The sequence below is a fragment of the Mastomys coucha genome, unplaced genomic scaffold (genome assembly GCF_008632895.1).
Source record: "Mastomys coucha isolate ucsf_1 unplaced genomic scaffold, UCSF_Mcou_1 pScaffold5, whole genome shotgun sequence".
Classification (NCBI taxonomy): domain Eukaryota; kingdom Metazoa; phylum Chordata; class Mammalia; order Rodentia; family Muridae; genus Mastomys; species Mastomys coucha.
In genome coordinates, this window is record NW_022196911.1 from 8,633,506 (window position 1) to 8,650,115 (window position 16,610).

The window sequence follows — 16,610 nt, forward strand, 5'->3', positions numbered from 1 at the left end:
CTCTCTCTCTCACACACACACACACACATATGGTCTCCGAGTCTTTCAAATCAAGTCATATAAATGTCAAAATCTTACAGTTAGCCTACTAACCTATGCTACATTCTCATTCAGAAATGATTTACTCTTATCTAGACAGAATTTTCTTTTTATCATTTTTTTTTTCTTGAAACATCACCTCTGCCTGGAGTATCCTTGAACTCACTGTGTAGCCAAGGATAACTTCAATATCTGAGCCTCCTGGCTCTACCACCTCCGAATGCAGGAGTTACTGGCATGCACACACAAAGGTTTTGTGTAGCACTGGGAATTGAACCCTGAGCTTCATGCATGCTAGGCAAGTACCATATCAACTGAACAACATCCCAACCCTGGACACAATTTTCTATTACAACCCCTTTCTCCTTTCTAGTCCCTACGTATGAACAGGTTTGAGTTCAGAGTACTGTGAACTTCTAACGGCAAGGTCTGAAACACAGACCACATGGCTACACGCAAAATCATCTATGATATTATTTGTGTTCAGAACTCTGCTTCACAGATCTAGACTCTGTCCTGGGGAAGCTGGGCATATAGGAAATAGAACAGCATCTACTGAGGCAGAGTGGCCAGTAAAACCTTGAGCTGCACAAGACAGAAACAGGTCTTTCTCTGACTTGTTTGAAAAAGTCTGGTTTATTTTTGAGTCTGATGTTTGCCATCTGTTTATTCTCTCGGGGAACATGAGTCTTGTGTACGAAATATTCTACCGTACTTTCCTATAGTGCAGCCAAAATGCAAGGAAGTGGGCCCCATGCCTGTCTGCTGGGATCAATAGCACACATGGCATGTTTTCTGTACCCTCCCTTCTCAGCACCCAGCACTTGACACCCAAAGCCTCAACTCACCTGAAGAGAGACTGGCACTGATTTTCCATTTTTCTTAGCAATATGCTTAATTATCTTCATGGCTTTCACATTTTTGTTCTGGGAGATCAGCCATCTTGGAGATTCCGGTATGCACCTAGGGTATAAGACCAGGGGAGGGGTACCTTGATGACTGTCCACTGCTAATCCGCACAGTTGAGGCTCTGGGAGCATTTTGCATGGGGAGGTTCAGCCAAGAATACTGTGCAGGGCATGTGGGGCTCAGTCTTCCCTTAAATGCTGACTTGTAGTTAGCCCATGTCCAGGAAGCCTTCAGGCCTCTTCTTCAGAGACTCCTAACCTGAACAGCAGCACATGAGCTGTTAAGCAGGGAGCAGCTGAACGTGCAGCTTGTGTCATCACACGGAAGGATGAGGAGGGGCGAGGAGGGGCAGGGAGGGGGGATGGGGAAGGGATAAGGAGAGGTAGGGAGGGGTGAGGAGGAGTGGGGAAGGGCGAAGAGGGGCAGGGGAGGGTAAGGAGTGGAGAGGGGTAGGAAGGAGTGGGGAGGGGTGAGGGAAGGTGGGGAGGGGTGGGAAGAGGTGAGGAGGGGTGTGGAGGTGGGAGGATGGGGAAGGGATAAGGAGGGGTAGGGAGGGGAAGGAGGTATGGGGAGGGGTGGGCCTGAGAACTAAGGTCAAGGAATAGAGGAAGGAGTTGTAAGAAAACAAGGATATACATGACAATATACACACATAGATCATGCATTAACTACTATATGATACACAGTTGATGCATGGTTATATGGCTATATGTTACAGATAATACATTACATGTTTTGTTATGCCATATGATGCATATTTTTTTTCCATGCTGAAAAAAATGCAGTGAGCTTCTGAGGTCAGGTAGTGAGCAGAATGCAGAAACGGAACTGAATTGTTTGAGCTTGACCTAGCAGGCTTAAAAAGGCCCTGCAAGTCCTAGGGTGCTGTTTCTAAGCAAGCACTCTGTGTCCTGACCTAGCAGGCTCAAGCAGCCATTGCCAGTCCCCAAGGGCCTGTGCCTTGGAGCCCTCAGAGCAGTCAAGGTCAGGGTGAATGTAGGTGGAGGTTGGGGAGGAGAGGCAGCCAGCTATGTTGGAAGCTAGAAGGGCTAAGCTCACTGGGTTAAAGGCATAAGAGCTGGAAGTCTTGGTGGCTCGCTGCCCTGGGAAAAGTAGAAGAGCCTAGAGGGACCTGGGCTAGATCTTTCTGTAGGAGGGCCATGTGGGAAAGAACCATGGTTGACTGCTTGGTTAAGAGGGGTCAAGACCCAGAGTGAGGCCTGCTTAGCAGCCAACCACGGGGATGCTGTAGGGTCATTTTTTCTAGCTGCCTATGAAAAGTTCTAATGGCCTCTCCACAGTTGCCTGATCTTGGGAGGTTGGGGGGCAAAGAAGTGGGCATTTGGGAGAAGGTAGGAATTTGGACAGCTTACAGGTGGGATATATGGGTGGTCTAAGTTTTCCTAGGAACACCAGGGGAAGAAATTCTGGCTCGACCTAAGCTGAGATGTGTCACTGTGGGCTCGCTCGACAGCTTACTAGATGCACACATAAGGGTTATCTGTGTTCATGTGAAGTTTGGACAATCACTTGGGCCTTACTGTAGGAGTGCCTTGGACAAGAAGCTACCACAGAGCCTGGTATTGTGTGACCTACAGAGATGCAGCCACCAGTTTACTAATGTTGGGGAGATCCCACCAGGGCTGGGAAGCAACCAATGGAAGTTTCTGGAGAGATGAAGATTAATCAGAACTGCCTGTGGTCCCTACCCCTACATCTGCCCCTGAAGTCCCCCTTTTCCTACAGTGGTACCAGTTTGCTCCTTTTGTTTCATCTTTCCTGCTCTAAGATTGGTGATTCATTTCTGCCCCTTCGTTTTGTATGTGTGTGTTTGTATATGTGTGATTGGGTGTGTGTGCGTGTGCTTGTATGTGAAGGCCTCAGGCTGATGATGGGACACCCTCTATCGCTCTCCATCTCACTCAATAAGGCAGAATGCCAGAATCTTTCAATGGTACCCAGAACTTGCCAATCTCTCTAGTCTGGCAAGCTGTCCTGCTTCAGGAATCCCCTGGCTCTGCCTTTCAACCTCTGAAATTACAGGCGGGCTGGCACCTGCCCGGCACTTAGATAGGTGCTGGGGATCTGAACTCCGGCCTTTGCATCTGTATGGAAAGCGCTTATCCATCTCTCCAACACCAGTTATTTCTTGAGTTCTGGTCCTCAGTCCTTCATCTTCTAACTCTGGCCACTTGCACTTGCTGTCTCTCTGTTCCACATGCAACCAAGATATACAGACAATTTACTTGAATCCCAGATTCTTAAATTTCACGTGTCCTGGATATCGGTACATGACCTCCTTTTGGCATCTCAAGTTTGACAGATCCAAAGCTCAACTCATATCCTAGAGAGAGCCCTTCAAACCTCCACATTCTTATGAATGATTCCTCATCAACTTGCTGGTCTGTATGTATTTGGTAGGAATGATAAATACGTTTTCCTCATCTGGGTAACTTGAATTTATCAATATGGCCTATCTGGGTTGCCATGTTGGCCCTTTTTGGGATAATGGCTGTTATGACTGATTCGATATACCTGCCTTGGTCAGGCCTATGGGAACATAGTGATAGAATCATTTACCACACTGCCTGTCCATTCTAGAGGTTTTTGTAAAGGAGTAACTGGATAACAAATGGAAACACTGTTGACTTTTTAAGAAGGGTGTGACACCAGCTGCTGGGAACAAAACATTAAATAAATAACAGGAAATAAAAGAAACAGGTCACAAAAGTCTTAGGCCCCAACCTAAAGGCCATTGGATTTCCAGCAGGGGACTGTGTGGGTTTTATAGCTTCCTGTGACACAGGCCAGGAGACAAAGCCTTACATCTACAAGCAGCATGTTCATAGCTGAAGGAAGGCTTGGACAACATAGATTATTCTGATGCATCTTCTTTCTGTTCCCAGCAGACTTACCAGAAATAGAGCAGGAAGCAGAAGTTGGGCAGAGTCACAGCAAATTGCAGCCACCTCCAGTTGGGAAGGGCATAGGCCACTCCTGCGAGGATCAGGAGCCCAACAGTAAAGGCGACTTGGTAGCAAATCCCCACTGTTCTGCGATAGCCCAGCCCAACAAATTCTGTAACTACAGAAAAGAATTCATGTGGTCAGCAGGGTGAACCAAAGCTGGCTCCCAACCAGAATAAAAATACAGGCTTAATTTAATTCTCTATATAGCTCTCCAAACAATTTAAAATGTGTATGTGGTGTGTGTGTGTGTGTGTGTGTGTGGTATGCATATGTGTGATATGTGTGTAGTATGTGTATGTGTGTGTGTGGTGTGGTGTTTGTGTGGTATGTATGTGTTGTCTGTGTTGTATATGATAGGTATGTGTTGTGTGCGTATGTATGTGTGTTGTGTGTGTATGTGTGTTTGTTGTGCATGGTATGTATGTGTTGTGTATGTGTGTGTGTATGCTATATGTGTGGGTAGTGGTAGTGGGCATTTTGTTGAAGTTATTGCTATTGTATTAATTATAAACTTGCATTAACTGAACCATGTTAACAAAATGAGCAAATCTTTTTGACTTTTAAAATAATTTTGGCACAAAGCTACGTATAGACCTCATGCCTATAATCTCAGTACTTGAGAGTCAAGGGCAGAGGCAGGGGTAGAGGCAGGAGGATTCTTGTAAGTTCAAGGCCATTCTGAATTACATACATGTTTTTGTGTCAAAGAACAAAATAAAAATAGCAACAATAATAACAAAATAATTTCAAGGGCTGAGAGATGGTTCGGTGGTTAAGAGCGCTTGCTGGCTTTGCAGAGGACCTGGTTTGGTTCCCACCATCTCTGTCAGGTCATTCACAGTCACCTCTAACTCCAGTCTCAGGGGATATGACACCCTCTTCTGTCTTCCACAGGTACCTGCTCATGTGTGGCATATACACATATACACACAAAAATAAAATAACATAAAATAAAACTATATTTTTAAAATTTCAGGGATGAATTTAATCATATTTCACACGAATTTCACACAAAAACCAGGCAGTGATAACTCAAGGCATGAACAAATGAATTAAGGACTGAATTTGAGTCACACATGTTTCATGTATAAATGGACATTTATATATAAGTTGCTCTCTTACACAGATAAATACTTGCTTTGTGATTCTGTTTATTTATGTAATGGACTTAGAAACACTGGTGGGCAGGGGCAGGAATCAGCTACTACTAGCTTGCAAAGTATTCATTTAGAAAATTTCAAAAACTTTGCAAATGAGTTGTTAAATACATGTCTCCTGGAAACCTTTATGGTGAGAGTAGTTAAGGTTTAGAAATAGAAAGCATACAAGTCAAGACTTATATGCTTCGAGAAGCAAGTTACCAACCACCGTTGCACATAAAGAAATAATCAGCTTTATTCATTGTCTCATGTCTGCATCATGGCAGGCACATGAGGTCTGTATGCAGGGAGGTAGGAGATAAGTTGTGTTCATATGAAAAACATACTGAAATTAGAATTTCACATGTCCAACAAGCATTAGTCTTTGCTTTAAATGTCTTGCAAACCTGTTAAGGATTTTAATTATTTCTAACTCAGCAGACATACATGCTAAGCCTATTTCTATAAGTTACTGGAAACCATATTTTAAAATGCTGATTTGATTAAATAAAATGATACGGTGTTCAACAAATGCAAGTGTCTGTCTTTCAAAGTGGCTATTGTCCTGGCTGGGGCTTGGGAGATGTGGGGTGGGAGTGGGGAGGAGTCACAAGGTGGGTATCAAGAACCTGACATTCATAGAGCCTTTGAAAGAAACAAGTGGTTCAGAGGCTGAAATTAATGACAAAACATACACTGGAATAATTGATTTCTACATAGTATATTCTAGAAACCAAATTACTAGTTGAATAGCTGCCTACATTAAGTTCTTCATTCACCAACCATTTGTTATTTGTCTTTTTTGGAGGAAACAATGCTCTCTTTCTGCCCTGAAGTTCCTCCAGATTCATGTTACCAGGTAAAATTATATATTAACTAGGTGGTGATTTCCCCTAAGTGTTAGATAGCTGCCATGCTGAAGAATTAAGCACGCTTTTGTACCTCGGTGGACCTTAAGTGTAACTCCAGTTACTAGTGAGTAAATTATAGCCCAGTTTTTATAGCTTGCTCTCTACTTTTCTTTCAGTCCAGGACCCCAGCTCATAGAATGGGCCACCCACAGTTAAGTCGCTTAGCCTTGTATAGATAATCCCCCACAGGCATGCCGAAGCCTGTCTCCTAGCCAGTTCTAGATCTTGCTGAATAACCAAAGGTAGACAGACATGCTTGGGTCTTCTGCTTCCCTGCATGTCAGTCTAGATGGTTTATCAGAACAGACAAGAGGCAGTGAGAATTCACTCACAACCCATGCACATCTCTTATCTTAGAGTCTTCTGTCTAAATAGGTTTGGTAGGCTAGGCATTCTCTCCATATAACACCCCAGGGCCCAGAAAATACTCTAAAATATTCTTTTGTCGGGAGAGGTGGTTTTCAGGACAGAGTTTCTCTGTGTAGCCTTGGCTGTCCTGAAACTCAATCTGCAGACCAGGCTGAGCTCGAACTAAGAGATCTACCTGTCTTTGCCTCTCCAGTGCTGGGATTAAAGGTTTGTGCCACCACTGCCTGGTTAAAATTTTTTTTAGGTACAGAGTAAAAGTCAGCATTGTCTGCCCAGGTTCCACTGACTAAAAGTCCCTGTGTGTACCCAACAACACTTCTTACTCAGGATGTAGCCAATTAACCAGCCCGCTTTGCTGACCAGTCCCTGGAGAAAGCGAAACACCAACATCCAGGCATAGTTGGGGGAAATGGCCATGAGAACCCCAGAGATAGAGTTGATGAGGATGGTGACCAAGAGGCAGAACTTCCGACCAAACCTACAGAGAAGAACCAAGATAGGGTGTGGAATTAGTTGGTGTATTAGTTGCTTCTTCTAGCGCTGTGACAAAGTATCCAGTAAAAGCAGCTTACAGGTGGAGGAAAGGCTTTGTTTTGGCTGACAGTTCTAGGAGAGGGGCAGTCAGCTCCAGGAGCTTGAGGCAGCTGGCTACATTGTATCTATAATCAGGAAGCAGAGAACTGCAGATGCTGGTGCTTAACTCACTCTCTCTTTTGAGTCCAGCCAGGAGTTCAGCTCATAGAACAATGATGTCCACAATCAAGGTGGGTCTTCCATCTAGTCTCTATAATCCCTTACAGTCACTCTCACACTGTTGTCTTCTAGGTGATTCTATATCCCAACAAGTTGACAATACCAACCATCACAATTAGATTAGTGAATAGTTGGAGAAAATTTACAGACATTATAAAGATGTGATCAAAATCCAAGACCAGTGCTCAATTCTTGAGGTATGGATTGATACTTCCTCCCAACACACACACACACACACACACACACACACACACACAGATACACACACACCGCATATACACATACCACACATTCATACCCACACATCACACACACACACATACAAACATACCACATACAATACAAATACGCACACACACACACACCACACACATACCATGCATACATATATACCATACACATACCACACACACATACAAACACACACATATACACACTCTACACACACATACACATACCACACATACACATACACCACATACCACACACACACACATATACACACACCACACATTCATACACACACATCACACACACACACACCACACACACATACCACACAAACACATATATACACTACACACACACACACCACACACACACCACACACACCACACACACCACACACACCACACACACACACCATATACATACCTCATACACATACAGACACCACACATACATACACAGCACACACACACACATACACACTCCACACATATACCACACACCACATACCACATACATACACCACACATTCATACATACACACACACCATACATCCATACCACACAAACACATACATACACTATACACACACACCACACACATATACATCATACACACACACTACGCACACACACACACACATACCACACACACATACACACACCACACATACACGCACACCATACCTCACACACATACCATATACACATACACACACCACATATACATACATACCACACACATGCACATGCACAGATCCCTGATTCCAGCTCTGTTTAGTAACATTTGTGAGGCTGCACGGATAAATTTAAAGCTTGTTGAGCCTGCTTCACCCAGGTACTGTGACTACCCTAGGAGATTTTCTCCTTCCAGACCTCCCTGAGATGGATGCCTTAAAAGTCTAGTCAGATCATAGAGCGATCCATGAGTGAGGGTTTACTAACTTCCCAGGCAACTGCTAGCTAAGAAAATTTCTGTGTTGGCTTCCCACAGTTATCATTCTATTTGTAATGAAGCCTCTTGGGATGGCTTCTATAGTTTTATTTGAAGAACTCAGGTTTCATCAGTCTGGAGACTGGGAGGGTTGTCCGAGGACACAGAGTAGAGGGGAATGTTGGAGAAATTATTCGACATTATGACATTTCTTTTTTTGTTGTTGTTGTTTTGTTTTGTTTTCTGTGTAGCCCTGGATGTCCTGGAACTCACTCTGTAGACCAGGCTGGCCTCAAACTCAGAAATCCACCTGCCTCTGCCTCCTAAGTGCTGGGATTAAAGGCGTGCACCACCACTGCTCGGTATTATGACATTTCTTTACCTTGAAAACAAAAACCTAACTAACTATTTGGAAGGGGGATTCCATGAGGTATTAGATATAGAGAGCTCCGACCTTTATCTTAGGTACCCTCAGAGCTGGTGTAAGGCTGTCCCCCAAGGACTCATGTATCAAGAACTTTGTCCTCAGTGTAGCAATATTGGGAACTCATGAATTCTGAAGAGGTGAATATTGATGGTAGGTGCCTAGGCCATTGGGAACACCTCCCTTAGAAGGGAATAAAGCAGTACCCTAGGGTTCTCAATTGGTTCTTTGTTTGTTTGTGTATGTGTGTGTGCATGCGTGTGTGTGCATGTGTGTACAGGAGCACATGCACATGCGTGCGCGCACACACACACACACACACACACATATGGAAAACAGAGGCCAACCTCAGGCATCATTCCTCAGATGTTGTTTTTCCTTTTTGAGATATGGTCTCTACCTGGCCAGAGACTCACTAAATAGGCTAGGCTAGCTGACTAGCTATTGAATCCCAGGGTTTCTGACTCCTTAGTGTTGGAATCCAAGAATCTATAACCATGCTTGGTTTAATTTTTTTTCACTTACGTATTATATGATTTATGAATTTTATGTGTATGAGTGTTTTACCTGCATGCATGTCTGTGAACCACATACATGTCGGATGCCCACAGAAGCCCAAAGAAGTCCTAGGATCCCCTAGGACTGGAGTTATGGATGGTGGTAACCCACCATGTTGGTGCTGCCTATTGAGCCCAGGTTCTCCTCCAAAGCAAAACTTGCTGTTAACTGCTGATGATTCACCTCTCCACTCTCCGCACCACTGCTTTTTAAACATGTGTTCTGGGATAGAATTCAGAACCTCATGCTTACCCAGCAAGAACTTTATCTATGGAGCTGTTGCTCCAGCTCCTGAAAGAGATATTAAGAGAGTGAATTGTTAGGAGTGAGCCTGACCCCCAAATGGCATTCTGGATATGTTTTGTGATGTGATTTTTGTCTCCTACACATGGTCCCTCACCTTCCTGTCACCAGCCATGAGCACCTCAATGGGGCTGGGCTGATGCCAATGTCCTCTTGGGCATCCAGAACTGACTAACACCAGTCCTTTACAAAGTCACTCGGCCCAAAGGATTACATCATAGTAACAGAAAGTAGCTGGCTCCAGAGTGGACTTAGGGGTCGTCACGTCCCCCTGGTCGTGTCTAATTCACTGTTAGTGAATACTGTTTAGTAGTTCACAGACAACAATGTCATCTCTAATATACATAAAATGATAGTTTGACTGAAGTCAGTCTTTATCAAGCATGGTTGCATGTTCCCATGGTAAGTCAGTATTCAGTAGCTGCTTCTCCTATTATTGGACAGTTGCTTCCAGGGAGGGGTTCAGATATTAACTAACTGCCTGAAAATGGTCCATGGCGTTATTAATAATTATCCTAGGCTGTTAATGTTTTCAGTCTGAAATGTAAAGTTTAAGTTGTCTCTTTAGTCAAGTTGTCAGTAGTCAACTACTGATCCGAAAGTGGTTTCAACTGTGTCACTTCCAAGTTCTCCATCCGTAGCTCCCACTGTAACATGTAACTGCAGTGTTTAGTGCCTAGCTTACCAAAGGGGCACTTCACCTTCTCTAGTGGTCCCTCCTGTTTCCACCAGACAGGCTTCTTTAACTTTCTGATGCTGTGATGTGGCATTGCCGTCTACAAACTTTACGCTCAAGATCCAATCAATCAAGTGGAGGGGTGGGGATATTCTCTTGGAGATGGGACAGGGGAAGGGGAGATGGGATCCCTGTGTACCATATCTAGACTGTAAAAAAGGATTAAATAATAAAATAAAATCTGATTGTGGGGCTGAGGAAATGTCTCGGGAAGCGAAGTTCTTGCCGTGAAGCATGAGTACTTGAGTTTGGATGTCTAGCATCTACACAGAAAGCCAGGTAGAGTGGCACTGCTGGACAGCTTGCTTATTTTGTCTGATCACCTGAGCCTCTGAGGTTATCTGTTCTCACTGTGCTTCTTTGGAGAAACTGTTGTATCTAGACACCTCTGATGGACACATTCCCTCTAGAAAGTTTGCTGTTAATGCCTGTAAGCACACCACTAAATAGTCTTACCTGGATAATTTCAAAATAGCCTCCTGGCTTTCTTCTAAACCCCATGCCTAATCAGCTATTAGGTATTAGGGGATGTTTTAAATTATTTTTTTTTGAGGGGGACAATATATTTCACTTTAACGTTGGTTACAGTTTGTAGATAAAATGGGTTTCCATGATATTCCTGACTTCTTGCACAAGGTCTAAAGCTGTAAGTGGGCATTAAGTATGCAGAAGAGAAGTACATGTCGTTTGTTCCTCGTTGTGTGCTGCTTTGTTGCATGCTCATGGGACAGAAGAAAGAGCAAGAACCAGCAAAACTCCAGTTGGCTTTGGGGAAAGGACTAGAAACCCGTTGGAAGTCTCCAGGGGAGCAATAGGGAATAGCAGCTTTCTAGAGATTACCTGCATAGAAACAGAATGGATGAGCTCACTTGAGGAGGAGGGAAACTGGTGGGATTGTTCTGGGAATGCACTGTGAGGAGGGATTGGATCTGGCCTACTTGAGTGGGCTGAGAATAATTAACAGGCTTCGGCAGCCCGAGTGAGGCTGTCACCTGTGTGTGTGATGCTCCCTAGAGTTCTGGTGTTAATGTCCACCTCGCTGTCCAAGGAGTGGATGAACCGGAGGTGCCTGACCAGTTGCCAGCGAGTTTGGACCCTGAACCTCTTCACTAACATGTCTGTCTTGACTTCACAGGCAGCCTGTAAAAAGTTACCCTCAGTTCTGTGTAATCATAACAAAAACTAATGACCTCCCCCTCCACCTCACAGCCTCCCACAGCTGGTCCAGGAGGAAGCCAGCCAGGGAGGCTGAGCAGACAGTTACAAATGCATTGTGACTTTTGGCAAAGTGCCTCTGCCTCCGCCTCCATCCATCCTCCCTCCTGCTGCCAACGGGGCCTCAGGCTCTTGTAAAGTCAGTGTGTTCTTCTGAGCCTTTAGTTCCTTTGCAGTTTTGATGCCAACTTGATGTATAATCAAAGAAAACTGTCTTACATCTCTCACAGGAGAGAAAGAGAGAGAGAGAGAGAGAGAGAGAGAGAGAGAGAGAGAGAGAGAGAGAGAGAGAGAGAGAGAGAGAGAGAGAGAGACAGAGAGAGAGAAAGAGAGAGAGAGAGAGAGACAGAGACAGAGACAGAGAGAGAGTTAAGGAGGTCTGAGAAGGCAGTGAGCACAGAACTCATGTTTCTGAGTTAGATACATATTTTTGCAGGCTGATTGTTTAATACAGTCATTATTTAAAGCTATATATACATTAAATTTCATTAAACATGTAAAGCATATCATTTTCTACCTGTGTTGTTGTATCTGATCATCTGAGGCTATTTGCATTTATGTGATAGGAATGCCATTCCTAGCCATGTCTCTCTCTACACATACCTAGACCATACAAATTGTATCATCATAGTATGTGTTATGCACCTAAATGCACAGGTACATATCACTACATATTAGGTACTGGCAGTGAAATTGGTACTGTCCAGGCCACAGAATTGATTGCCTGGCTCATGGGAGGCACTCTGCACATGGGGGCATTATAAATATTGGGTCATTGACCTTGATACCTAGGCATCTGCAGGGCTTCATAATCTCACATCTCTCTCCCTCTCTCTGTTGAGAACTCCTCTTACTTGCCAATGGTTATCTATAGAGCAAAGGTGTTTGTTCCTTAACTGTGTTCCAAGTCTCATCCTTATACCCAACAGGTAAATGCAGCTACCACTCTTCATCAAAGGGAAGCATCACTCTACCACATATGGCGACCATCCCAGGAGACTGTAACTGGACACAATGCAAAAAAAAAAAAATGGCTTATGAGGGTACCCAGCCCAGTGAATACAGCTGCAACATAGTGCCTGCCTCTGTGGCCTCGGGAACATCATGGAAGAGTCCTGGAAAGACTGTAAAGGCCAGGGGACCTGGAAGTCTAAAGTCTGCCATGGGGACTGCCTCTTTTAGAAATGGCTGCATAAACAAGACATGGACACTGACAGTATCAATAGACATGCAGATGCAGAAGGGGGAAAATCTCACAATCTACAAGCAGCTAATGATTGCTAAGAGAATAAGAACTAGCTCCTCCCACCCATGAGCCCCTTGATTGGTTATCCTGGTCAGCCCTGAAACCTCATACCCACCAAAAACAGACAGGGCAGGTTGTAGTTGCATATTTGTCTGCATATATGTGTGTAACAACAACAATCAAAGAAAAAGAGGTTGTAGACTTGAGAGTTTGGGGGAGGGCAACTCTGGAAGGAGGAACTGAAAGGAAGAGAGAGAACAGGGATGGTGAAATGGTATTTTATTAAAAAGGTAAAAATAAATGAAGAAATAAAAGGTACAAAAAATGAAAATTAAAAAAAAAAACAACTTTTTTGTATAGTGAGCAAGCAGGAGTCTACAATGGTGGCAACCGGAGCCAGGAGGCACGGCTTGGCTGGTGCCAAGACTGAATGTGAATGGACAGAGGCGAAGAGCCTGGTATCAGGGTTTCTTATATATGAGAATTAGCTGGCCTGTATAGACAGAGCTCATAGCTCCTGAAGGCTCATGACTACGTAAGGACAAAGAATAGACTGGGCATCACAAGGGAGGATAAATCATTGATGGCTTCCTCGTCTAGCCTGGAACTGATGGAAAGTCTGTAAATAAAATGTCCTGCCTGGTGTTTGAAACCTCCTTCCCTGACCTCCAGAGGATTTGAGAGTAAACATGAGTCATTGTTATCCAAGCAGCTGAGGAAAATCCAAGATTATAAAAGCAACCACCGTTAAGACGGGTGGGAGCAAGTGGGCTGTCTATGTGTTTGGTTTGAAGAAGGCTTCGTGCAGGGTGGGTGAGCCCAAGTGCTGTCTGAACCTGTGGGTTATTTTAAAAGCCCTGCAGGTGTTTCACCTACCTGTCTGCTAGGTAGCCAATCCCCACAGCACCGATGAAAAACCCCACATTCACCACTGACTGAAACAGGTCCAGCATCCAGGAGTGAGCACACACTAGGTTAAACTGTCCAGATGTGAGGTTGCCATCCAAGCGGGGTGGGGGGGGAGAGAGAAAATGCTATTAGAATCTCCTTAGACACATTCATCTCAGAGTTCTTTGAATATTCCTAGTGGGGAGCTCCAGAGAGCCCCAGAGGTTCAGCTAATTACTGTGTGGGACTTACTCTTGAATATTTCTTGAACTGAGTGCCAATAACCCAGCTGCTTCGTAACCCACGAGAACTTTCTATACATTGCCAAAAGATTTCCCCTGGAATCCATTTAGCGTTCCATCTGACGGTGTGAGTCTGGCATTTGGCTAAAGCACTGGCTCTATCGGCTGAGAGCAGGTAGTGGCTTGACTTACAGACGTAAGACTTACAGACAAATTCATCCTCTCCCTTCTATTCATAAGACACAAACATGAGTGGAGGCATACACATGCACAGCTAGAGGGAATCGAACTTTGAACAACTCTTAGCTGGCTTTTAAAAAAAAAAGATCGGGAGATTCAAGGTGTCCTGCAGTGACTTACATTTGGTCTGGTTAGCTTGGAAGGCAGGAGGAAATTAAGCAGACAAGAGACAGTCTTCTAACATCCATTCTGCCATCTCTGATTCTGCAGCCTGGCGCACAACCAAGTTCTTCTGTGGCCTCAGTTTCCTGACCACTGTACAGAGGCATGAGGTGAGTTACTCTGTAGAGCTGTCTTAAAGTGGTGTGGAGTCCTTTCTAGGAGTTTTGATGCGGCATGAAGGCCATTTCAGATCTCCCCATGACCCCCATGAGGCTCATTCACTAAAGGCCAGGATATCTCCCCATGACGCATGCTGTCATTTCCTACTAGTTGCATAACAGCTCCCTCTGTGTTTGCAAGACAATTCCAGGGTAAGTCTCCACACCTGCTTTTTCTCTTCACAGAATGGGCTTCACAATGGGTTCATGCGTATGTGTGTGTGTGTGTGCGTGCATGAATGTGAGTGTTCATGTGTGCATAGGTATGTACACTTGCACACGAGTCCAGAAAACAGCCCTTGCTGCCATTTCCCAAGAGCCAGCCTTACTTTATTTATTTATTTTTGAAATAGGGCCTCTCAATGGCCAGAATAAAGTCAACTAGGTTCAGCTGGCTGCCTAGCAAGCCTTGGGAATCCAGCTGTCCTTGGTTCCTTGGTGCTGGAATTACATTCACGTGCCTATACCTGAATTTTTTTTTCCTGTGGGTTCTGGAGCCTGAATTTCAATTCTCAGATTCTCACACTTACAAGAATGTGCTTCACCTACTGAACCATACCGTCGGCCCATAACTATCTTTTCTGTTTAAGACACCTTTATCATCATGGTATGTGTGTGTCTGGTGCATGCGAGTAGGTGTGCCCATGTTTACTGCATGCGTGTGGAAGTCAGTATACAACTTTGTGGAGTTGGTTCTCTCCACCTACTTTTACGGGGGTACTTGAGGTCAGTCTACTGGCCTCAGGTTTTCAGGCTTGCTTTGTAAGTGCCTTGACCCTCTAAGCCATCTTGCCTGCCTCTGTGACTATACTTTTTAATAAAAATAATTGTGTCATGGTCTAACCTACAGCCTCAAAATTTCCTGTGGGCATTTTGGCCCCAGTAAAGAGGAACAAATATCTCTGGAGTGAAGAGCACATCTTAGAATGCTCCTTAGTGGAGCGCAGGAGTCAGGGGAGAGTCACACGCTTTCTGGTGACATGAGTGTGGTGGTGGGAGAGAAAGGCTTCTGACAGATGTGACCCTAGAAGCATGCCCACCTCTGGCATCATTTTGGGCACTCCCATGTGCACTTCCTTGCTGCTCATGGCTGAGTCCTGCATATACCAGCCTCATGCCTGCCAGCATCAGCAGAGTTCTCCGTAACTACCTCAGACAAGTGAGTGGCTGCATGTTCTTAACAGGAAGCTGAGATTTTGTAAGGCATATGGGTCCAAAAAGCACGTCTGGACAAGCATAAGAACCATACATTTCCTGGTTCTTTCTTAAGACAGACTCAGTTATTTGCTTCTTTTGCATCCTAATGCCTGAGCTCACTTACCTCAGTGACGACGGAGGAACCGGGAGTGTCGTACACCCAGCCATGCTCGCAAGGGCTCAGTGGCAAGTGACTCCTGTTGGTAACCAGGCTGGACAGTGGGTCCACACAGTCAAGGGTGCTCTGGTTCCAGTCCACCTCATACCTCATGCACTGGCTGAGGAAGGAGGCCTCACCTGCAGACCCCAGGCCCGGCACAGTGTAGTTCAGCTCCTCTGCCGGGCTCCAGCCACACCGCTGGCTCAGCTCGGCCACTCCAGGACTCCAGCAGTGGTGGTCAGGAGTGAATCCCAGGAAAACGATGCCCACATAGATGGGGGTGAAGGCACCAGAGAGCAGAGCTAAGAGGAAAAATGTTTGTTTCTGAAAAAGGTGGAATTCTCCTATATGTTCTAGAATATCATCCACGGTCGGCATGGTCCCCGGAGGTAGCTGTTCTCAGGCTTCACCTACAGGGCTCCAAATGCTTCTGAAGGCAACTGCGGTCAGCTCAGGACGACTCTTGACCAAGAGTCAAAGGGTGAGCCTTAGCTTATTTAGAGAGGGACCAGCCTTCGGGTCAGACTTCCCTCCGACAGGCCAACTTCCAATCGCACCTCTCCAATGGGGGAAGATCTTGCTGCCCGGAAATGCCCAGAGCAGGCCCTGGAGTGTGATGTGTTTATTGTAACCTCATTCTCTGTGAGTTCGTCTCTGCCTCACAGCGGCATTACAAACAATCCCTTCTCTGTATCCCACGGGGAGAAATCTGAGTCTCTTAACATATCACAGCTGGTTAATCTTTCCCTAGCACATTAAGTGGCCTGAAAATTAATATATCCTTGTCACCTATACAGCTGGCCTCTCCTGTAGGTGCGACAGAGACACAC

General features: G+C 45.0%; 1 protein-coding gene across 1 annotated transcript in view; it reads right to left on the reverse strand.

Annotated features, from left to right (window-relative positions):
- Slc22a2 (solute carrier family 22 member 2) overlaps positions 1–16,249 on the reverse strand; it is a 36,110-nt gene extending 19,861 nt beyond the window's left edge. The window contains exons 1-5 of the mRNA XM_031351691.1: positions 15,745–16,249; positions 13,610–13,713; positions 6,660–6,814; positions 3,864–4,032; positions 888–1,002 (exon numbers count right to left, since the gene is read on the reverse strand). Coding sequence (XP_031207551.1) covers positions 888–1,002; positions 3,864–4,032; positions 6,660–6,814; positions 13,610–13,713; positions 15,745–16,158 — 957 coding nt within the window. The 5' untranslated portion in view covers positions 16,159–16,249. The remainder of the gene's footprint in view (positions 1–887; positions 1,003–3,863; positions 4,033–6,659; positions 6,815–13,609; positions 13,714–15,744) is intronic.
- Between the last annotated feature and the right edge of the window lie 361 nt (positions 16,250–16,610).